Genomic DNA, 23,043 nt, shown 5'->3' with positions numbered 1-23,043 from the left:
GAGCTTACAGAAGTCTACCTCCCAACAAAGATAAAACAAAACAAAGCCTGCACCGCCACCCACTACTATAGCGTCACAATACACCCCATTACACACACTACTGCAATACACCACCAGAAGTTCTCCACGTACGGAAGGAGGACATGACATGAAGCAAAATCATCTTCTTCGTCCCGAGCACACATACCCACTCAGACGGCTAGGGTGTAGTAACTACCCCCGTCCATCACAACAACCTTGTTAAAGAGCGAGAAAGGAAAGTAAAGAGAGCGTGTAGCGTGTAGGAAAGAACTAAAAGCTTCTGCTGAACTCTGATTGACAACTCATATAGATCCACACACATCAATATCCAGGCTACTCTTGAGAGAAAAGACTCCCTCACCATTGTTTGCCTCGATTTACCTTGATAAATTCCCTTCTTCCTCCCATCAATTTCTCTCTTCTCGCTCTCTCTGCCTTGGCTTTCTTCAAGCACTCATTCCCTCTCTCCCTCCCGTCCTTCGCCCTCTCTTCTTTCTAAATCATCCCACTCTCACTTTCCTTATTCCTCATGTACACGTCAAGAAGCACGGGGCAGAAAGTGTCAGTGAGGTATTGAATGCCCTTTGACTTCTCTTTCTGTATATGTGCCAACATCACGATTAAGAAGTTTAACTCTTGTATCTTTGCCAGTACTCTTACTATGACTACCACTACTACTACACCCCGCACTCTCAACAACGCGCCCTCACTTCTTACGCGTCGTCACCCTCCTTCTCGTCCTCCCCACTCCTGGCAGCATTTTCTTCTCCAGAGTCACCACCCGACTCTCTCTTGTCATTTCCATTCATCATCTGGCCGGCTATGCGGGCATCGATAGCGTCGATTTCCTTCTGAATCTCCTGTCTTCGGGCTTCCACACGAGCAGCTTTGCTGGCCTGCATTTCCTTTGCCGCAGCGAGCTTCTCCTCAAGCGTCTTCAAGCAGGGCTCCAGATCCGCCTCACATACAGGGGCTTTCACCTGATCCATTCACACATGATCGCACAGCAGCACAAGAAAAAGGCAGGATGAGACCACTGAATGAGAGAAGCTTCACTGTCGATGACGAAAAAAACACCACATATCTTTGTATGACGCGGATGGAGATGCCTACACAAGAGTCCATACACCTAGTAGATGGACGGACAAGAATACATGCCATAATGATGAAAACTACATCAACAAAGTAGAACACATACAAGGCTCTCAGTTTCACACACTGAAAGACAAACGTACCCTATCTAGACACATGGATACATACATATCCGGGTGGGGGAGATGAACAGGTAAAACAAGACATCACAGAGCGACAGGACAGCCCGCTGATTTCGAGACATATCATGTATGGAGTATCTTTCCGTGCCTAGCTAGGTGATTCCGTTGTGCTTTTTCTTACCCCGCATTCCTCGAAGTATTGAAGAGTGCCGAGGTCATGTTTGATACACTTGGGCTTCTGAGTTTTCTTGTTTGCATCTCCTCCCTTCTTCTTGTTTGTGCTCTTTGGCGCGAAGAAGTATTCCTCTTCTCTCTGGTTCTTCGGCAAGAGAGCGACACCATCTCCCTTTGGCTGAAAAACATCATACACCCACACCCATCAAGCCAAGTCCAATCAAACAGAAGAGAAAGGAACCTCTCTGTAACGCTATTGGTTGCCAGTCGATACCTACTTGACTCCAGTTTGAGCTGAACTGGAGGTCATCCATCTCGCTTCTATCTATCCATGTCAACCTATATCAGTTGAAACACACTCCGATGAAGATCATATCGGCGATGTAATATCAGAAAGCGCAGAACAACTGAAACCTTCATGGTGATTCTTGATTGTTTTCTACATCGACGGCAGCTCAGCTCTAAAACAGAAACTAGTCATCGTTCTTTACACACCACAGCTAGACGGACTGCTACAAACATGCACAATGATCTGCCTCTTATCGCTGCAACACCTTGGACGCATGAGAAAGCTTATACCCCTCCACTTGACGGTCCATTGTTCAATCTGCGCCGTGATGTGTCCTACTATCAACGAGGAGTAAAAGACCGTCATAAGATATACATGTCATCTACGTACATGTCGAGACAACCAACAGTATGACGTACGTAGGACGACGAGGGACAGAAAAAGGTACAACAGACTTACAGCCTCTGGAGCTCGCTTTTCAGAGGCTTGATTCTCTTCCGATAGGGTTTGTTTATGTTCATCAATGATCTTCTGTACATATGCAACGGTCTGAGTAAGCAGAGCTAACTCTCCATCGACAGGCTCTTCATCCACCATCTCTAACTGTCTCTCCAAGTTTGCCCGCTCCTGTTCGACCTGGCGACGAACGCGCTCTTCTTTCAACTGCACCCCCGTACCGATCGCATGCAGACAACAGACACAACACACATGAAGAGGCGAAGATATCCACGATACACAGTACTACTCTGTACATACACTTCATCATAGACTAGAACCACTATCAGTAGGCAGGAAGGGCATCTGATTTTAACCATGAGAGAGAAAACAAGGGAGCCTAACGGTCACATGAACCGCGCCTACACCGACAACGCGCAAGAGTACTTACAGCAGTACATAGATTCGAAGCCTGGGTGCCCTTTCAATACTACTATCTTATCCGCCTATGTATGCAAACACTTCAAACACGTATATTAATGACGTACCAACACTCCCAAATACACGTGAATGGCCACATATGCGCGCGACATACAGCCCCACCCCTTGCACTGCATGCACACAGGGGCCGAAACAATGTCTATTCTCTATCAGGTCCTTATGGCTCCCCTACTTCGACTTTCCTTTAAGTTCCAAGGTCTCCGACTGAGAAAGAAAAACCGATACACAGATCAGAAGATACAGAGAAAACCCCGTGCAGACCGAAGGAAAACGCCTTACCTTTTCATTGCGCTCCTGCCTGACCTGAGCAAGGTAGGCCTGATACTTCATGCTCTCCGCCTTCCATTCGTCTTGAATAGCTCGGCGCTGGCATTGAAGGGAGACAGAAACACCCCAGGACAAAATTAAGAAAAGACGAATGAGCAGCCGGCATTCTTTCCTCTTGTTTTCAGTGTGATGTAACACACGGCCGTAACGACTCCCCCATCCGAAGCGTACAAGGGAGAAATCGTACGACAGTTGTACGGTATAGAAGAGGAGACTTCAAGTTGATCTCTGTCCATGCGCCTATACAATAGATAGACTGCAAAGTTTGTATCATGAGGGATGCGTAAAGTCTACAGATGTATGCACAGACGTCCAGATGCAGATAGAGGCGGATGTACATAGAGAGAGACAGAAGACGCTGAAGTGTGTGAACCAAGAATGAGTACACATTTACACATGCAAGCCTTCTCAGTGAATGAAGAGTCACAGTCTTCTTTATCTTCACGAGTCCCACCTTTCCCTCTTCCCCCGTGAACAAACAGAAGTTTTTCTGAATACGGAGAAGATCAAAAATTCTTACAGACCGCACACATAGACTCACGCCATACGATTAGGTTGTGTGTTAGACATTCTCATAGCTTACATTTCTGATGTGTTCGCCCATGACCTTCGACAGGGCGTCTTTCTCTTCAAAGAGTTCCCGGCCCGGAGCTGTCGCTTCTTGGCGCTGTTTTACCAATGCAAAGTATTTGTCTTGTTCTTCTCTCTTCAACGCACGAAGTTCAAGCAGCTTTGTGCGGGTCTCGTCTAGCATTGTCCTGAGTGGGACTGATGTAACACAAGAATAGGGGAAAGCCAGACACGCCAAACACACACAAGAGGCACATACGAACGTATCTTCGCTCAAACAAGGCCAGCTGTGCATACAGCTGGGACTGTCTTCACGATGATGGAAGCTGATCGTTTACAAGGAACAGATCGTGCTCTCATCATAGTGTACACAGGTGTCCCATCGAACCCCCTATCACGATTCAAATAGCAATATATGAGCGTGAACTAAGGATTTATACACATACTAAACACGACAAACACAACTTTCTCCTCCCCCTCTCTACCCAGCAAAATGTGCCTAAACTAGAACAACTCTGGACTGAAGCACGATCCCTCGCCCTTGTGAAAAAAAAACAGAGACGGAGTCACACAAAGAAACAGTACTCTTGAGGGCCGCCAAGAATGACACGTGAGCAAAGCATACCAAAAGGAAGCTCGGAGCTGCATGCGAAGGAGAACAAACACCTACGTCCTACCCCTTCCTCACCGACTTGAGACAGAGAGAATCCATCTCAACGATTTGCATGGCCTCCTGCTATATACCGCGTCAGATCCAGTATGGCTGTACATACACTTACATCCGTTCGTCTATGCATACTGACAAATGTACGTATGCCTGCACATGATCGGCCACGACAGTACTGTAGGGTATGCTTCTGTTACGACGAAAACACTCCTAACTGTCAGGAACATTATAGAAATGAATCGGCACTTCAAGCCATCAGATAAACTTCAATGGCCCACTAAGGGCACAGGGGTTCTACCTCTGCTTCTGCTGCTTATCCCCCCCCCCTTCTTTCTCTTTGATGTGAGAGGCTCCACTCCTTTCTTTCTTCGCTCATGTGCTTCTTTTCCCTAGACGGTTAGGACTTACAGACGGAAGTATCTTCGAATGAGCTTGCACTCGCTTCAAGACCAGCATACTTCCCGATGAGAGGCTTGTTTTGTTTCAGTTGCTTGATTTGATCAAGCAATTTCTTCTCCTCCTTAAGAGAGAGAGTGCTGGTCATCATGGAATGCTCTAAGAATGCTATACGACGATCGACTTCTTCCGTCGAGACAAAACCCAATTTGCGCTTCATATCTTGGACGCTTTGCTTCTGAAGAAGACAGACCGGAAAACAAACACCGGGCTCTTGAAGGATGAGCGACACCCATCATTCCTATCAAGGAACATCACCTATGTAACAACCACAACAAAGTCGGATGGAGTGTATGTACACACCGCATTGTAGACACAACTTTACAGAGTGTATGTGAGTGTACAGGTAGTAGAAGTAACCCCTCTGAGATGGGACAGAGGCAACACACATTGCCACGCGCTCTTCTGAACTTCTGTAGCTAGGTAACTCGTCGTCCTCCTTCTTTGCTACTCCATACATGCTCCACACATAACAGCCAACATTCGAATATAGGACAGATGACCGACAATCTATTTGCCATGTACCAGATAGCCACTAAATACGCGTATCGACTACGCAGCCCCGACATACGTACAAGATCAAGGTACCCATACAGGGAGAAAGACAAACGTCTTCATGTACTCTTAACGACAAGCGAAGCATGGAGGGGGACGAGAGGCAGGACAAAAGAATACGAAGAGACTGCTATTAACTGACCATTTCCAATCCTTCCTTCTGTCGCGACTCGATCGCTTCCATGAGGGTCTTGCGCTCTGATTCATACTTGTCAACTTGAGCTTGCAATTGATCAAGGCGGTCTCGCATCTCTTGCTTTTTCCTGTTGTACTCCTCGCGCCCCCCTACGAGCTCGTTGATACGCTGTTGAAGATCGTTCTGTTTTTGAGAAGACCGAAGAAAGACACCAAAACATAATGAAAATTGAAAGGTGATGTCGGTCAGATTCGACCGCCATTGCCTCATGATTTGCATTCTCTTCTTCACATCACTCGTCTTCGCTTATAGATTCCGTAGTTCAAAGCATGACAAAACACAAGACCACCACAGGAGACAGAGCACGGCCACCGGAGACTGAGGAAGGAAACAATGGTAAAACACGAAGAGAGGGAGGCCAGATGGAAGGGAAGAAAAGTGTGCCTGGATGCGCTCTATGAATTCATATATAGAGGGGATAAACTTGTACGTATGTATATACAAAACCGCAAACACACCCGATCTTGCGCATTCGCTACCCTTCCGGAGAAGATAAAAGTAAACGATGAACGAGCGTGGTCTGAATGTGCAAAGCACACCAGAAATATGGTACAGGAACACACTGAGAATCAGGGAACTACAGAACGAATAAGAAGGGGCAACGGGGGCACTCAACTGCCCCAATAAAGACCCCACAGCTGTACAGATGATCCGGAATATCATCTACTCTCTGGTTACACCTAGGACATTAGTCCTAATACGACTAGTACCTCCCCACGCTCACTCAGTCCTTGTGTGGAGTGGTTGACACTGCCCACGACCCCCACTTCAACTCTAGTATGATGAATACTACTTACGATCTTCGCCCTGATTGTATCGATCGCTTTGGTCTCAGCATCGATACGATCCTTGAATTCCTTATCATTTGGCTTGGGGACAGGAGCGATTTTCTTTGATTCTTTGGCGGCACCAGCCTTGCCCCCCGCGGCAGGAGAGTTCCCAGGGGTGGCCTTGTCAGTCATTGCGTTCGCCATACTGATGGTTAGGGGAAATTAGAAAAGGAAAGACACGAGGTCGTAAGGAAATGAAAACGACAAGGCCACGGAAGTGCTGAAGAAGACAAAGCTTCTTCCCCGTAGTCAACTGAGGGCGGCGGCAAAACGCGGACGATGGTTTTCCGCTACTACGCGGTCAGCTAGTGCGAGGCATCCCTGAAGAACAAAAGACGAAACACATCATAAAATGAAGAAAAGCTAGAACCTCTGGGCAATAGGATCACCATCTTCTTCCGCTTGCTGAAGGAAGCTTCATGACAAGACTGCACAGGCTGTGAGGGAATAACACAGATGAAAAAGGGCTAAGGCCCGTTCACCGCAGGGCCTACGAACATCAACCCTTAGGGCACAACCACAGGTCTCTACGCCGCGGTAGAAGCCCCGCGCGTCATTCTTCTCCCGCGGGTTGCGCTGATGCCCTCTGAGCTTCCTTAAACACCCTGAAACCGACGTTTTCCTGTTTATCGTCACACGGAGTGTCCCCCATTCCCACTCTCTGATACTGGAAGTGACCCCCCACAGCNNGCTGTGGGGGGTCACTTCCAGTAATTCCCTCTGCATGGCTCCAACTATTGAAAGTATACTTCCTTAACCGGGGACTCGAGAAGATGTACGACGAAGAGTCACATGCCTGACCACGCGCTCTTCGTCATGAACCACATACATCGAGTTTGAGCGCTAGAACTCACTTTACCACCTCTTATACGCTACTATTCACACATAAAACTCGCGACGCAACTGTGATGCCGCGTGGTTCCCGAGAAGTGGAAATCGGAGACGTGCGATTTTGTACGGGGGGCCACACCACGCTCAGAGAATCACTAAGGAAAAAGATGATAAACCCTGCTAGGCCTGCGAAAAATGCAGCTAAGCCTGAAGGAGGGGACGTCACTGCCCAACTCCAAGTGCCCGAAAAAGCAAGGACACGGGACGTCCGGGCTCTTGACTATATTTTGTTCGTGAACAAGGACGAAGTGCAAGCAAGTTGGGAGTACAGACCAAGAAGGCGGGAGAGAAAGCGAGTTGAGATCAAACCAATGCCCATCACGGACTTGTTTCCCCAAGAGACTGTCTAGCGCACCGAATACTGCGAACGACCAAATCGCAGTCGGAATATTCCTACGCGGATGATGATGTAAGACCGAGAAGGTACGCAGACCTGGTTAATGGAGCGCAAGTGGACGAGTAGTAAGGATAGATATGCTATGTGCAAAGTGCCAGTCACGCCTGACTTCCTGTGAAAAAGCGCAAAAAAATCTGGCGACGGTGGACGATGGAGGAAGCGGGGTAGACCCAAACAAAAAAGAGAGAAAAAGCGCGGGGCGCTTAAGCTCACTCACATGGAGAGACGGCAGTTCCCACTCGCAGGTCGTAGGGTCCTCACGTTGCCCAAACAAGCAGAAAGTCGAGAAATCCAGCCACAAACAAAAGCACACTGCTTCTAGGAGACAGAGAAACGGCGAGATGATTCTTCAGGTGCGCGCCCCTCTCAACGTCATCATGGGATGGATGACTGACTTACATCACTTTGTAGGCCGCAAGCATACCGTCGGGAGCGTACCAACTACAGTGGAACAGAGGGCACTAGAAGCTCTTGTTGGGACCACGCGTGTTGGGGGGTCTGCGTTCGTCATTGTACCACCCTCAGACCAGCCTCTATAGTTGGCGAAGGAGACCTTATAGTCATGCATGCAGCATTGCACTGCTGTACACTCAGCCTGTTACAAGCAACCCCTTCGTCGTTGGTATGTGGGACATGGAAAAAGTCAAAACTTGTTACCGACCCTCCGAGCCGGGCACGTGACCACGGTCTCGCTCCTTTCAATCGTAGTTTGTGTGCTGGTAAGCTGTGATGGGGTGTCTTGTTCCGACCTGGCTGGCCGACGCTCCTGGTATCGGTTCGCAAAACAAGGTGGCAATCCGTAGCGTACATTTGCGAAGGTGAGGGGAGGGCGCCCTATCGTTTGTGAAGGAGGGCTCCTCAGACGCCGGAGAACACAGACTAACAGTCGGCGGCGGAGTTTTTTAAAAAAAACTCGAGAGTGTTCTTGTACATGGTGTCGATTCCACACTAGGGGAGAAAGCATATTTCGGCGAAGCAGTACAGGGCGGTCATCTTCGCCACCATAGCCGGTTGGTACAAAAGCGTCCAACGAGAAGGACCCCAACAGAGACGACACAGAGATGCCTGGAAGCAGCGCTCCAAGCAAGCGTGCACTGGCACTTACCGGTCTGCAATTGCCTGTATTAAACCACTAGTCAGACGGTTCCTCGGCGTGGCTTCTGCGGATGGTGCATGCCCGCCTTTTGGAGGAATGCCGAAGATGAGGCGCACCGATATATCCGTGAAAGCTAAACCGTTAAGTCATCCGCGTACACAAGCAAGGCCTCTGGCGTCGGTGGCCGCCGACTAGCAACGTCTGAAGCGACGGGCGAAGACTCTTCGAATCTAGCTGTCCCAAGTAGCTCGCCTCGGCGACAGGCTAGCAAAAAGACACCCACCTTTGCTGGGGATTAGCAGGCGGGCAAGGGACCTGAAAGCAAGCAGGGGCCGAGTACTGAAAGGAGCTGACTCCCTTCTTGAGGAAATAGCACCGTGACGGACGGATCTGACTGTCGCAGCGGATACTGGCTTTTTGCCCAAGTGATATTCTGTAGGGACTTCGGGGAAGTGGTTGTTCAGTCACTGACTCCCGTATTGATATCAACAGGATGCAAGCCCTCACGTGGGTTCGTGCTGGAGAGACACAGACAGCATCAGGCAATGCCGTCCCCGGCAGGTTGCTTCTCCTTATACGCCTACCTGCTTTTCGCTGTAGTCCAAAGGAAGTCGCTTTACCTTACCCTCAGGTGATGGTAGCTTGCTGTTTGGCCTTCTTCGTGCCCTGCAAAGGGCAGCGGCTGTTACTTCAGCAGCAGGCAACGAAACATTCACAGGAAGAACAGCATTGAGTCTGCGGCATCAGTGAGCCACTTGGGCCCAACCTCTTTCATCTGCCTTGATGACGAGGTCACTCCGTGTTGACGTTTTTGTGAGCCTCGCTACTCGAGACTTCATTCTTTTCTGTCGTCCATTACAGACAAGTTTCTCGGTCTGGCAAGGGAAAAGAACTTTCTCCCTCTCGTCCCGTCCTTTTTTCCGCTTGGACGTCCCCTTCCACATTGACCTGTTGGTAGGCTGAGTATGAACGTGAGGTGGCGGGTGCATTACGCTTGATGCTATTGCTGGTCTAAACTTGTCCGCAGACACTCAGCTCGAGGTCCTTCACAGCCAGGCGGGGTTTCACCTGCCGGGTGCCTTCCTGATACCGACGACGAGAATACCTTCGCGCTCTCTCGCGAGATTCCAGAAATCAAACAACAGGTAACAAAGTGGACGAAACAAGGGTACAAGCAAGTCCGCAGTTAGAAGTGCGTACAAAAGAGTAAGAGAGGTAAACTAGTTGTGGGCGAGACGAGCTGGGAATCCAGGCGCACTTGTCCAGTTTTTAGAAGGGAACAATTAGAATCAAACAAGTCGCCGCAGACATCACATGAACGAAGATTGCGATTGTACCAGTTGCGAGGTGTGCCGAGAAAGCTGGTTGATGTTGTTAGCTTGCCGGCTCTTCTCCTCTTTCCTCGAAAGTACTGACGTTGTTGCCGCCCTTGATCGCTTGCAGGTTCCTGGGCACGTAGCAGAGGGTTGTCTGACAAGCTTGACTCTCAGTCAGCTCGACCCCGCGTTCAACGAGGGTCCCCTAAGTAAAGGAATAGGGTGCTTCTTATCGTGGTGTAGTCTCGCGTGCCTCTGCGAAAAGCAGAAGGTTGCCTTGTTATCACGTACGTCGATACTCAGTTGAAACCGATGGCTCTCCTTCGTAGACGATGTTCCTGACTGGTGAGCACGTGTAGTTTCAATCGGTCCTCGTGATCTCGCTTCCTACACACCTTGGCGGGCGCTGGATCGACAGTGTGCTACCTCGTGGAAATGTCTGGTTTCCACGGGATGGCAAAGGGAACGCGCCTCGCTGCTCTCGGGACGACGTACGTAATTTTTAGAGTACTGACTGAAATGCCGTCTGCGCTACATCGTGGCAGTCCAACCACTTCTCCTCTTGTCTGCCAAAAGTGCCCATCTGGTGGGGGGCAACGGAACCACGGGTTTCGACGACGCTGCTAGCCACAAGGCTGCATGCACACATTTCCGAACAGCGTGAAAGAGTCGTTCTGCCCTCTAATCTTTGAGGAGTAGTTACTGGTGTACTTTCATCAGTCAGAACGATAGCGCACCTCGGGATACCGTGACATTATGGCCCAGTGTCTTCGCAGCTGAATCTAGTATGTTGTCACCCGACTGGTCCACGTGTGTTCAGGTACTGCATGTGTCCGTGTGTCGATGTCGATTGGCCTCTTTTGAATCGGAGGTCTTCCGTCGCTCGTCAGAACCGGCAATTCGTTCGAGTAGCCATTTGCCACATAAGCATTTTTTGCGTTCCAAAGATCGGATCCCTCTTTAGGTTTTTCGTTTCCACACAGCGCCTATGTTGTCTCACCAAGTTTCCTTTTGTTGCATATGCTTGGGGGCAGGCCGAGGCTCTGGCTTCAACGTACCGTCGTCTTAGCCAGACAGAGCCTGTAGCTTTCCATTTTTCTCTCGTACGCGAAGCTTACTGCGCAACAGCAATACAGCCTCACTTTTTCTGAGTCCTTGACTGATGCCGGGGCGCCGCGCTCGCTCCCTTCATGAAAGGTCTTGAGCTATTCGGGGATTTGCCGCTGTGACGGCGTTTCCTTCTCAAGCTAGAGGCCAGGACAGCCGCTTGTCTCCGCCCCCCCTTTCCAGAGCCCGTCTTTCGAGAGCCGCGTCTCCCCCGTTTGGTACTCGGACACATACATAGGGAGGCAGCTACGGCAGCAGTGCAATAACAACCCGTGTGTCAAGAGTGTCATGGTCACTCATTCCACTCGTAGGACAGTTCACGACCAATAACAATCGGAGAACGAACCAGAGCTGCCTAGCATAAGGGAGAAAAGTGCGTACGTAGCGTATGGCTTGGACAGACCCGTATCATCGATCCTGGCTTGCTTTCGCTGCTTTCGACCCTCTTTCAGAAAGCGTACACGAAGAGCACGATGACAAGACCGGACATGTCTCCCACCGAACCGTGGTCCAGTAGCTGCACTTTCTCCTAGCAAGCTTCCCCTCTCCCAATTACACTCCTATCTCAGTTCCCTTCCTCTCTTTGTTTTCATCCTGTTTGCATCTTTTGTCATCTTTTGAAACTTTCCTAGAACACACATCCCCGGCAATCTCGCTTTCTTGCGCAGCACGTTCTGTCTTTCCCTTTGTTCACTGTCCATGTTTTCTGTCTCACGCGGAATCGGTAGCCATCGTCTCCTTCCTTTCTAGGGTCCCCGTCCTTTCTACTTTCCTTTTCCCTCTATCTGCACTCCACCCCGTCCCCCTCGTACACTTCGTGGAAGAGCCCGCTTATATCGTAAATGAGTTTTAATGAAGGCTTTTTCCGAATTCTCAACACTCCAAAGAACACCCTTTTCTTCACCGTGAAACCTGACAACAATCTAAGAAACCAAGAAGGAGTTTTATTCCACAGTTCGCTTCCCTTCGCCTTTTCGTCTTGTCCTCGGTACGGCCAGAATGGAGTCTTCTCTTTGTTCTCTCCCTCTCGACGTGACTTTCGACACCCTCCGAGAGAAATGGGTTTTCTTTCTGGCTTCCTTGCACCTGCACATACACAAAGGCGTTTTCGCTTTTCTTATAGTAAAGGATTTTCTAGTTACGTAAACGAGTCGAGAGGTAGGCGAAGAAGAGAAGAAAGGAGACAACGGATTGAACCTCCCCGCACATTCTCGCGGCATCCCCTGAATACTTCTACAGAGGAAGAAAGGACAGGCTATGTCGATTCTCGTAACGAAAGGTTCTCAGCTTTGATAGATCAAGAAGAAGACGACACATCAGCAAGCTGGAAGTCTTCCTTCTACTCCCGGTCTTGGCTTGAGGATAGGGATAAACAGAGTGTTCGTATTATTCCTTCGTCAGCAGAATCTTCTTGTAGAGGTCCCGTGCCACCCCTGTATTCTTCTTCTACGAACTTCGTAGATTCCACGGGTAGGTACGACGGAAACTCCCTTCTCAAAGACACCATACCGAGAACGCACGACGATGTCTGTACACTCCGTGCTTCATACGCAACACCTCTTCTCTCCTCTGTTGCCTCTCCATCAACATCGCTGCCTGGTCAGCGTAGCGATGATACGCTTACGTCCCCAGGCAGACAGAGCCACGCACCAAAGAAAATGAGCTCTAAAGAATCTGGAGAACAAGCAAGTGCACTCGGGATACCTTCAACAGGACAACGAAGGTACCCTTTGGAGTCTTTCGACTCGAAGCCGTTCTCTACCAGAGAGAGCGGGGTTTCGGATGTCTCTCCCACGACGTATGCTGAGGTGTACGTACGCCAGATCAGTACGGCGCCGTTAACAGAACAAGAAGAGCGTACCATTTCATTAGTTTGGAGGGACGTTTTGAACGAAAAGAAGCTTTGTCACTACCTGCAGAAGTATTGGAATATACCTCTTTTTCTTCTTCGTTCTTCTCGGTTCCATCATGAATGCATCAGCTACTTAAAAAACAATGTCTCTGAAAGATGCCCCTCAGATTTTCCCCGGAACGCTTCTCCTTCATCGTCACTTTCTTGTCTCCGTCGGCCGAGTGTCGAGATTTCTTCCGTGGAATGCGGCCGAACCCCAGGTGTAGGAAGGAAGAAGAGAGTTGCATCAAAAGCAGCGAGGCATCTTTCCTTTCAAGACCCATATAGTTTTGCTACCTCTTGGCTTGTCCGTACACCTCACACAGAAGACATTACTCAGTCTGATCACCCAAGTAATCTGCAATGTACTCTTAACAACACTGGAGACCTACACGGTCACGGACGAAGGAACGAGGAAAGCTCTTCCAGCGGCGATGTTCAGAACGTGCTACCTCGTGGCCGGAGAGAAAACGTACAGAATTCTGGGGTGTGCATAGAAGAGGGTGAAGCACAAGTGGGAGACGAATCGCGACAGGAACTGTCATTGTCTTTCCGTTCTAGGCAATGCCTCTTTCTTCTCAAACAACTGCGTTCTGTAGCTTCTGGTTGCGTGCCTCCTCCTCTTGACAGTCGGAGAGAGACAAGCACCCGTTCAACTCCACCTGTCTGTACACCCCGAGAGAAGATGATATCGTCAACACATGTACCGAAGACGACGAGAACGGACACTGGCCAGTTTTCTACTGCCGAAGAGAAGACCCTGTACTCAGATAGGGATGAAAATCTAGCGACCACCCGACATCAAGACCTATATGAAGAAACTTTTACATTGGTAAGTGCAATGTCAGCACAGACTCCCTTGTGATTCAGCTAGTTGTGTGCTATACTTTGTCTTTGCCTCTGCTTCTTCTTAGGCTTATCTCCCGCAAAAGAGAATCGATTTTCTCTTTCTTTCTTTCTCCGTGACCGAAGAGACACTCCAGAAGCACATCCATCTACACTCTATTAAGGGAATCAAGTACATGCGTAATAGACCGACCCCATACACGCTAGCTCTGGCCTTGGCATGAAAACGTATCCAGGAATGCCCGTCATTCCATGACAGGCCATTGAAACAGCCCTTCCAATTATCAGCATACAAATTGTCTGTGCGTAATGATTCTCGGAGAACATGCAGGAATGGTTCAGGCGAAAAACACTCGGAGACTTCTTTCGCACATCTCCTCCGTCCTTCCTCGCAGCAGTTTCTTTTGTTAGCCTTGAGGCGAGGACATCCTCTGTTTCAAAAGCTGAAATCTCGTCTCTGTAACTTCATCTATATCCAGCTGAAGGTTCGGGACAATGGATGGCAGTCAAGACGACTTCCATGCCCTATATGGACATTTCCTTCTTCCCTACACGTAACTGTGCTGCCCCTCAAGATACACCTCCTCCCCTTTTCTTTTGCCTTTTGAGTCAAGAAACTTCTGGCGTATTCCATCGTCTTTTTGTCTGAGTGTGATTTCCACAGCTACGGAATCTTACTGAAGACGGGAGCGAAGACGAAAAGAGACAACGAAGGAAAGGAGGAGAGGGAAGCGGTCACTTCATTGATGATAAGGATTCTTCAAAGGTCTTTCCAAAGCTTCTTTCATCGAAAAACGCCTGTCGGTTCGCACCTTTACTGACCTTGGCTCGTTTGGTTCTTTCAGATAGATATGCAAGTCATCTTCTTATTCTAAAGAATCTTCGGAGATACGCGGTATGGCCACCACTCCCCCTTCTTCAAGCAGCTGGATGGAGATAGGTATCCAATTGCCTGTCTATCCTCTCTCTTTCCCTACAAGTCTGCATGCATACAAATGGCAGATATTCATATATGTATGCGGGTACTCACTTGTACAGAGAGTACCTACAGTATCTTATCTATCACAGAAGAAAGTGAAGATGGTTGCAGATCATTTGTGCAGAGGACTTATTTATCTATGTATCGTAAGAGGTTTGTCTGTATATGAGCTTCCAGCAGGGAGGTCGTCTCGGCTGTTGTGTGGTTATAACTATTCTTCGAGTGAGAATGAACGGTTTTGTCCCTGTAGGACCTTCGCATGCCATCCTCTTTCTATCCTTCCGCCCGTCAATACTCGCGGCAGGTGTTCATACACGCTGGACCTCCAAACAGCGGGAAGACAGCCGAGGCAGTCAAGGCCCTACTGAGAGCCCCGACAGGGTGCTATTTAGCTCCCTTGCGGTTACTTGCGTGGGAAGTTTATACGAGGCTGAAACGAGAAGGGAAGAAAGTCTCTCTTATTACTGGACAGGAGAGAAGGATATGCCGGGTATGTATCTTCACTAGAGATCCCCTTGCCTTCGGGGACTCCAATCTTTCCTTTCTACAGTATGTGTAACATGTTTTCTCAGGTGGTGGTGGCCACTCGCAAGAGAGATAGGCGCATGTGTATGCGCGTCAATCTAGCTATCTGTGTAGTCTTCTTTCGGCTCTGCTCTCTGGGCCTATCTAGTATCACGCAGAATGAACGGTTCGTAGTTCCCTGTTGCTAGAATAAAATAGTTTCCAGAAGAAAAGAAGGTGCACTTCGTCTCCTTGTCTCTCATTCCCATTAACCGTCTGTCTTGATCCCCAGTGTAGTGTAGCTACGACACTCAAGCTGCTACTCTCCCGTGTACACCCGGAACAGCCATAAGACCTATTTCCTACGCTGATACCGGGTCTCCATGACATTTGATCACTCTGTGTTTTTATAGGGACAGACCCACGTATGCTGTACGATAGAAGCTGCGCCTCTATTACAGAGGTTCAAGTGCGGGGTGATCGATGAAGCTCAGATTCTTGCAAGTTCTCAAAGAGGAGATGCATGGACACGTGCTCTTCTGGGATTACAGGTGAAGAAGAACCAGACCACAACGAAACTGTCTTCTCCTTTCCTTCTTGCTCTTGCCAAACATTAGGCACTCTCCTAAAAAAATGGAACCTGTTTCAGTTGTTAATAGTCCATACTTAAACCGGTACAAGTGAGCGTTTGTTTCTTTTCTATTGTCGCCAGCTCGGCCGCGAGCGAAAGAGCATGAGTAGTGAGTTCTCGGTTCCACTGTCTTCCATACCTGGAAGGGACAGAAGGGGGGGAATGTTCAGCCCATTTCTCAGAAGTTTCCTGTGTGGCGGGTTTAGTGTGCTGGATATCGAACCGGCCGGCAGTAGATCGCATAGACGTCCGAACAGAATTTTTCACAGACCTACCAGTCTCGACTATGTGCTGTATATAAATCCCCGTAGAAAGGGGAGAGCCATATAGGTATGCGTACTTATATTGTCGATTGATGGAATGCCGTTGTGTTTAGGAGTCGTGAGTATGCAAACATAGATTGGACTATGCCCCCGTGAGCTAACTACATTTCGTGAGGCGTTAAAAAGTCCCGAAGCGATCGAATTCTCCTCCTTCAGCCGCCTTGATCTGTGAACAGGTGGAAGAGCTCCATGTGTGCAGTGACGAGAGGGCGATACCCCTTCTAGAGCGGATGATACACAGCTGCAATGACGCCTTAACTATTCAACGGTATCAAAGACTATCGCCTTTATGCGTAAGCTCCCTGTCTTGTCCAGAGTTGAGAGAGACAGAGAAGCAACTTACCACCTAGAAAACGCCGGCGTGCAGTATGGTGGCACGTGGAGTGTCGCAGTAACAGGAACAGGGGAGAAGAGTATAAGGAGCCTTTGGATGGAGGTAGTGACAGTCAGTAGGCACCTGCGGACCACAGTGACCGGCAGCTTTGTTTTGCCACCTGTCCGTTAGTTTGTTGTATGAACGTGCGCCTGTACAGTCAGCGTAGCTCTAGACGCATCTGTTGCTATTTCTGAAGCAGCCGGACAGAAGAAAGAGACATTTTGGTTTCCCTCTGACGCCGTGGTGCACAGAAATGACACACAGCTAGTACACGGAGACGTCACCTCTATGCGTGACCTTTTCACTGTAGAGGGAGAATAAAACGCGCAAAAGACTAACACTGTGTATGTACAGGCGGACAAGGTGGATGTCTGCGAGCACAAAAATCGATCAGTCCTCTGACTGAGAGGAAGGCAGGCATTCTATTATACTGTGCCCGTCTTCTGGAAAGTAATCCTGCTTTCCGCATACGGAGACATGCACCTGTCGCCATGAGGCGGGTGGTGAAGTATCCTGAATAACGCACATGTATCTGTCCGTACAGCAGCCTGTGCGCCCTCGGTGTTTACCAGGGAAAACGAGAGATGTCTGGCATGACTTCCATTGCACATAGAGTTCTGTCGAGATGCTTCTTGTGTCTAAACGTGCTGCAAGGCGTAAAACATCAACAGTGCATGTATACGTATACGTGTACAGCATTTTCACTCACCCAAGACATGTTTGCTCCAATGAGTTTTAAGTGTGTGTGGGTGCCTTCGCGTGTGGCTGCATCTCTTTTCAGGTAGAGGATAGACCCTTGGAAAGTTTAGAGCAGCTTGAGACCGGAGATTGTTTGATCTGTTTTACTCGTAATGATGTTTTGAGCTTGAAGGTGAAACTAGAATCCCTTGGTTACAACGTCTGTCTAGTGTATGGACAGCTGCCTCCACGTGTCAAACAGGCGCAAGCGCGTAGATTCAATGAAGCAGTCAGAGCAGAATATCAATTTGAACAACTTACGAAAGAGGATACGAGACAAGCTCCTGATGGAGAAGAAGACAGACTTTGGTATGATAACGATGTGAGGAGTCTGCCCCTCCTCTCCAGTACTCAAAGTCAAGATCACAGAGCAGTGCGGGGTGACCACCCTCTTTGTTTGAGTGGAGAAAAGGGAGGAAAATCGGAAGATAGAGAGCCAAGTAGAAGAAGTAGTCTGGAGAGGGTAAGACTCGATGGAGAGGAGGAGGTAGACAATAGAGGGAGAGAGAGAAGGATCGAAGAGTGTCAACTAGAAAGAGAAGAGAACTTTGATAGTGATGGTACTCATAACAGGATAACACAGGACAAGAAAAAGCCTCTCCCCCTTAATCTAAGACATGAACGCTTGAACGGGACTACAGATTTCTCAAAAAAGGAAAAAGAAGGAACTGCTCCATCATTCGTCAAGTCCTCCCTGTCAGACCCGGCTCCATCTGCAAACGATCTCTCCTCCCCTTCATCTCCTTCTATCATTCAACTCCAAGATTTCGTTACTACTCCTGCTAGCTCTCCTTCTTCGCTTTTCCAGGACTTCCTACCACCTTCGTCTTCTTCTTCCTCCTCTCTACAAAATGCTGTAAAGAAACAGAAGACCGTTTTGATATCTACTGATGCCGTAGGCCTAGGCCTCAATCTGGACATACGTCGTGTAGTCTTCTGGAAGCTATACAAGTTTGCTGGCAATAGTGAAGGAGCCCTAAGACCTCTTACAATACCTGAGATACGTCAACTTGGTGGGAGGGCTGGACGTCATGGCCGTGTCTATGGAGTAGAAGGAGGAAGGGTGACTTGTTTCTCTACACACGGAGCTGCTGAAAATAGTGAAGAAGATGAGGATTTCAAGAAAGTCAAGGAAGCTCTATCGGGTAAAGTGAAGATGTCTTGAACTAACAAGGAGTGATGATTCACGAGAAGTGTGACCGGACCAAAAGACAAACACCTCATTCTCTACAGAACGTACAGACATGTCTGCGGAGATGCCCCCCCAGCATGACACTCTCATACACACACTCGGTATAGTACCGTGACAGTGTCGCTTTTTCTTTCATCGGTCTCTGGTGGTTTCAGCTCACACGTGATGACAATGATTCGTTGAGTAGGGGAAAAGGAGTGAGGAGCTGTCGCGCGTCCCATTAGCTAAGAAGAACCCGAGCCAAGCGCAACAGACTGTACGCCGCCTTCCAATTCAGGTTCACACACTCCATGTGTCTACGGATGTGTCTATTTTCGGGTTTCATTGGCTGACTGTACGTACAGTAGAGCCTCAGGTGGACGGGAGGTAGTGCGTGAGGTTTCTGCTTTGAGAGCCCGTGGGATGATGAAGACGTATCCGTCAAAGATAGAACGAATCTGTAGCGGGAATATGTATCTCTAACAGTGAACGCTTGTACGCGTTCTCTCTCTTCCTGTAGTGACGACGGGCCCTGCTTGTCATTTTACGACGCTCTCTCAAGGTTATGTCCGTGCCTCTTCTCCAGGCTCTTCTTCTATATAGCTATGTGCATGAAGTAGACACGGAACCCTCTCTCCACATGTGTTTCTTGACACTTGTTTTTTTATTTACTGTTGCTGACTGTTTGCGTAGGGTCCGATCCCCTCCCGCCTTTGAAAGCAGCAGCTCTGTTGCCGTCGATTCCTCAGCTTCTTCTTTTCTGCGACGAAGTGAAGAGATTGCGTGAGCTCGATGAAAGAGAGGGTGAAGGTGTCTTACCCTCGAGGGGAAGCTCTGATGGTCACAGCAGCCATGTCGTCTACGTGGAAGCTTTCAAAATGTGAGTTCTTCTTCTAGAACGTACTGCCACATATTACGAGCTAGCTACGATATAGCCATCTAATGCCGGTGTCGCTGTGTACATACACTTATACGTTGAATTTTCATATTTATACATATGGCTAGACATGAAGGTATGTGACTGAGATGTCTGCTTGTGTGGCATTACACGTATAACTTCGTCTACGGACTTGACGAGAATCTGTTTGCAGCATAAGGAACTCTACGGGCGTTGGAATTCATAGAAAGATACGAGGATCGTGTAGGTACGCACAGACAGGCAGTCTTACTACAGGCGTTCGTGTATGCACATGAACACATAGACGTGTACAGAGAGGTTTCTTCTTGGAACTCCTTGGCTCCGTATGTATCGTAACTACACAGGTGTACACGGTTGGAATGGGTTTCTGATAGCTGCGAATACATACAGTTGTTCAGCTGGTTCTCTCAGTCACCTGTCTACAAAGGAGAGTGGGACGCCTCGCTTTGTTGTTGCTCGTGGAGTAGGTCTGTATTCTTACACAGACAGGCATACACTTGACGAAAAGGTGAGAAGCTGTCACTGCTTTTCCTCTTCTGTCTTCTACCGCTTCCGTCCTCGCGTCTTCTACACATGTAGACGACACTTGTCCGTGTACTCTTTCTTTTCTTTGTTGAAGATAAGTAGAGTCGTCGGAACGCCACAGATAACTTCTTCCTCATTCATTTTGACCTGAACTGTTTGCATATCGTTTACTTCCGTTGTTTCTCTGCGTGTGTTATTCGGCAGGTTTTGTGAGTTAGCGGAGATAGACGAAGGATACTTCTTACCACGACACAAGTTAAACGTAATGCTTACGGCAATCCATGCCCTATCAGATCTTACACTGTCTAGACACCAGCTATTCACTTTCGCCTTGGCTCCTTTACCTCTCTGCACACCCATAGCGTTCCTGAAGGAGAATAGATCGTCGAAACACGTTAGGAAGAGGAATAATGCTATAGACTTAGATCCGGAGCACGACGAACAAACTGAAGAAAGACTAGCTTCCTTAGAAGATAGAGAAATAGAAGACGGAAAAGACGACGAAGTCCAGGGATTTAGCCATGAAAGTGAACATGAACCAGAAGATGGAACCTGTGAGCCTTGGGAAGTTTATGATGTGGACGTCGAAAAAGATCATGAACGGAGCGATACACTGTTTGCTTCTCAGAACGGTGTAGCTACAGCTCTAGGATCAGGAATGACAGATTCTTTTCTTAGGGCTTACCGTACTTTTGCTCTCTTGTTGGGCACGTGTAGCTTTGTGCCTTTACCTCCGGCGTATGTCCTAGGTCAGGCAAAAGCAAAAGGAGAGAGACTGCACGAACCCGAAGATAGTTGTAGTACACATGCGAAGAGAGAACAGAAACAAGAACCACTCGAGGAGGTTGATTACTTAGGACGAAGCACGGATGATACGTTCACAAGAAGAGATAGAATGAATGAAGAAGAGAGAAAACAGCGCTGCACAGCGGGAGAGAAAGGCGACCGAAGGGGTACTACTATAAAGGATGTTTGGAAGAGAGTAGGAACGGGAGAAGAAGGACAGGAAAGTGGGTACGAGCTTGAAGATGATCAACTCGAACGCCCTAGGGCTAATGTGAGGGGAGGCGCACTCGGACTACAACAATCCACTTCTTCGTCTCTCAGCGACGCTACGCTTCCCCGTAGCTTTCAAGTCTCAAACGAGCGAAGAGAAAAAGAAGAAGCGGGCGATGTTTCTGTGAATCACCACTTTCCTGGCTCGGCTTCTCCAATGGTAACCGAAGAAGGGATCCAACGCAAACAGAAGCTCATCAAAGACATAGCAGAGTACCTAACACAACTAGAGGAACATTACCAAGTTCTAGACGTTTATCGCTGGCTAAGTATGAAATACCCAGAAGCGTTTGTAGACATTCAGCTAGCTATCGTGTCTCAGGCACACATCGCTAACCGCATCGAAGTGTGCCTGAACACACCATGGGAAAAGCTAGGAGAAAGAGGAATTCGAGATCAGCTTCACGCATGCTTTTCTGATCCGCACGATACAGCGGAGGACGTAGCACAGCTCGTGTCTTTAGGACCGCTCCGCAACGAGGTTTTTTCGTCAGACAGAGTGATCAAGGAGAGTTTGAAATCCCTTGACACTAGCTTCGGTCCTGGCCAAGAGTACAGACACCTTACCGGGGTGTTCAAGATGGCAAGCGCGAGTCAAGGGCCGATGCAGTCTATTTCGGATATTATCAACAACCGTGTAGGGGTCAGCTTTTCAGATCTAGACGAATTTGCGCCTGGTAATTTCGGTATCTCGACAAAGGACAGAGAATTTGCAGAGAATGATGTATGCGCGTCTCAACAGTCGCACTTCAGTGCGTTCCTGGCTGCCTTAAATGACAGTCGTCATCTTTTTGACGGTGCGGTGAATCCAGAGAAGGCCTTTTCTCAAGCAGTCAGGAATGTACTTCTAGAGCAACAGTCCGGGAAAAGAACTGCAATAGACAGGGGATGTGCGTCCGTTCTGGACTGTGCATACACAGTGACTCCTGGGCACCTGAAGGAAACCGACGTTGCGCCGTACCGGGAGGGGGAGACAGGAAGGCCATCTTTCGTGTCCGGAGAAGCGTCACTCCAAGGAGCTTCGACTGCTATCGCGGTAAACCCCCTTGAGTGTACAAGCGGTGACTGTAGAGAACAGGCTGAGACGCGACATCGACTGAGGACAGAAGACAGTGTCACTCTACCGCTGCGTGAGCCACGGGACAACGATCCGGATCGTGACGAGAGCCGCTATCCAAGTGGAAAGAAAAGCCTGCTGAGTGAACGTGTGGACGATACAGAGAGACGTGAACCTGGCAGAGAAGAGAAAGAAGGAATTCCGATGGAGGTGGTTTTCAATGATCTTCGGGAGATTGCCGCCACCAACTCTGAAGTAGGGCAAATCCTGAAACAGGTATGGGTAGCGTGCCACTTCCAACCAAAGACACAGCTGAAGACGGCGGAGACGAAGAGTCTGAATGAAAACAAGCTTTTCTGCACTACGAAAAGTCCTACGCAAGGTTAGCTGCACTGTGGAAGAAAAACACTAATAGAAACACCAAGGTCCATGGTGTTGAGCGCCCAGAGTGACAGGGGGGGTCGATAAAGGCAGAGAGGACGCTCCCGAGTGTGTAGAGATGCATGAAAAGGGTTCCTGATCTCTCGGCAAGAGGTTATTCTATTTTCTCCTGTGGCTAAGGTTTCCACTGGAGGCCCGCAGGGCTGTGCGGCTCTGCACGTGACTGAGTGTTTTCTCTTCACTATCAGGACAGACACACATATCCGTGTGGTTTTATAGGTGCTGGTATGCGTTCATGTCAGGTATGTCTTTCTTTCCTACCATCCATGCTTGGTTCTGAACTGTCTGCTGATTCCGCCGGAGAACCAAAGGATTTGTTAGGTCTATTTGTTTCGATATGCTTTTTGTGACTGGACTGACAAGCTCTTTGGAAAGCTTGTCATCTTTTACTGCCCTCTTACTTCTTGACAAGGTCTCACCTGTCAGTTGAGAAGGGACATCTCGGTACCACCAGACATCGCTCTGTAAGGACTTACGCACAAGCAGAGGCATACTCCTCTGCATATGTATCTGGGTCGATTTTCCTCACAAATGCTATAGAATG

General features: G+C 48.7%; 2 protein-coding genes across 2 annotated transcripts in view; one reads left to right on the top strand and one right to left on the bottom strand.

Moving 5' to 3' along the window:
• CSUI_004960 (brf1p family coiled coil protein) overlaps positions 1–7,970 on the bottom strand; it is an 8,317-nt gene extending 347 nt beyond the window's left edge. The window contains exons 1-9 of the mRNA XM_068065141.1: positions 7,741–7,970; positions 6,203–6,556; positions 5,352–5,528; positions 4,607–4,832; positions 3,545–3,729; positions 2,914–3,000; positions 2,158–2,361; positions 1,417–1,587; positions 1–1,001 (exon numbers count right to left, since the gene is read on the bottom strand). The exon at positions 1–1,001 is cut by the window's left edge and continues 347 nt beyond it. Coding sequence (XP_067922890.1) covers positions 735–1,001; positions 1,417–1,587; positions 2,158–2,361; positions 2,914–3,000; positions 3,545–3,729; positions 4,607–4,832; positions 5,352–5,528; positions 6,203–6,379 — 1,494 coding nt within the window. The 5' untranslated portion in view covers positions 6,380–6,556; positions 7,741–7,970 and the 3' untranslated portion in view covers positions 1–734. The remainder of the gene's footprint in view (positions 1,002–1,416; positions 1,588–2,157; positions 2,362–2,913; positions 3,001–3,544; positions 3,730–4,606; positions 4,833–5,351; positions 5,529–6,202; positions 6,557–7,740) is intronic.
• Positions 7,971–10,661: 2,691 nt separating this feature from the next.
• CSUI_004959 (helicase) lies at positions 10,662–22,850 on the top strand. The gene is made up of 8 exons (XM_068065140.1): positions 10,662–13,765; positions 14,444–14,674; positions 15,009–15,248; positions 15,676–15,813; positions 16,393–16,509; positions 17,374–18,475; positions 19,195–19,381; positions 20,150–22,850. Exons 1-8 carry the CDS (start codon positions 11,885–11,887, stop codon positions 22,443–22,445), a joined length of 6,192 nt encoding a protein of 2,063 aa, XP_067922889.1. The 5' UTR covers positions 10,662–11,884; the 3' UTR covers positions 22,446–22,850.
• Positions 22,851–23,043: the final 193 nt, after the last annotated feature.

The sequence above is a fragment of the Cystoisospora suis genome, assembly GCF_002600585.1.
Source record: "Cystoisospora suis strain Wien I chromosome Unknown contig_2377, whole genome shotgun sequence".
NCBI lineage: Eukaryota > Apicomplexa > Conoidasida > Eucoccidiorida > Sarcocystidae > Cystoisospora > Cystoisospora suis.
Note: the sequence above shows the minus strand (reverse complement) of the source record. Positions and strands in the feature narration are given on the sequence as shown.

What these genes read in the sequence shown, in the direction of transcription:
- CSUI_004959 (XM_068065140.1), top strand. Translation starts at nt 11,885, where the DNA reads ATGAGTTTTAATGAAGGCTTTTTCCGAATTCTCAACACTCCAAAGAAC. An exon ending in ATGAAGAAACTTTTACATTG is followed by an intron (nt 13,766 to 14,443) that starts GTAAGTGCAATG and finishes TGATTTCCACAG; the next exon opens with CTACGGAATCTTACTGAAGA. An exon ending in AAAGACTATCGCCTTTATGC is followed by an intron (nt 16,510 to 17,373) that starts GTAAGCTCCCTG and finishes ATCTCTTTTCAG; the next exon opens with GTAGAGGATAGACCCTTGGA.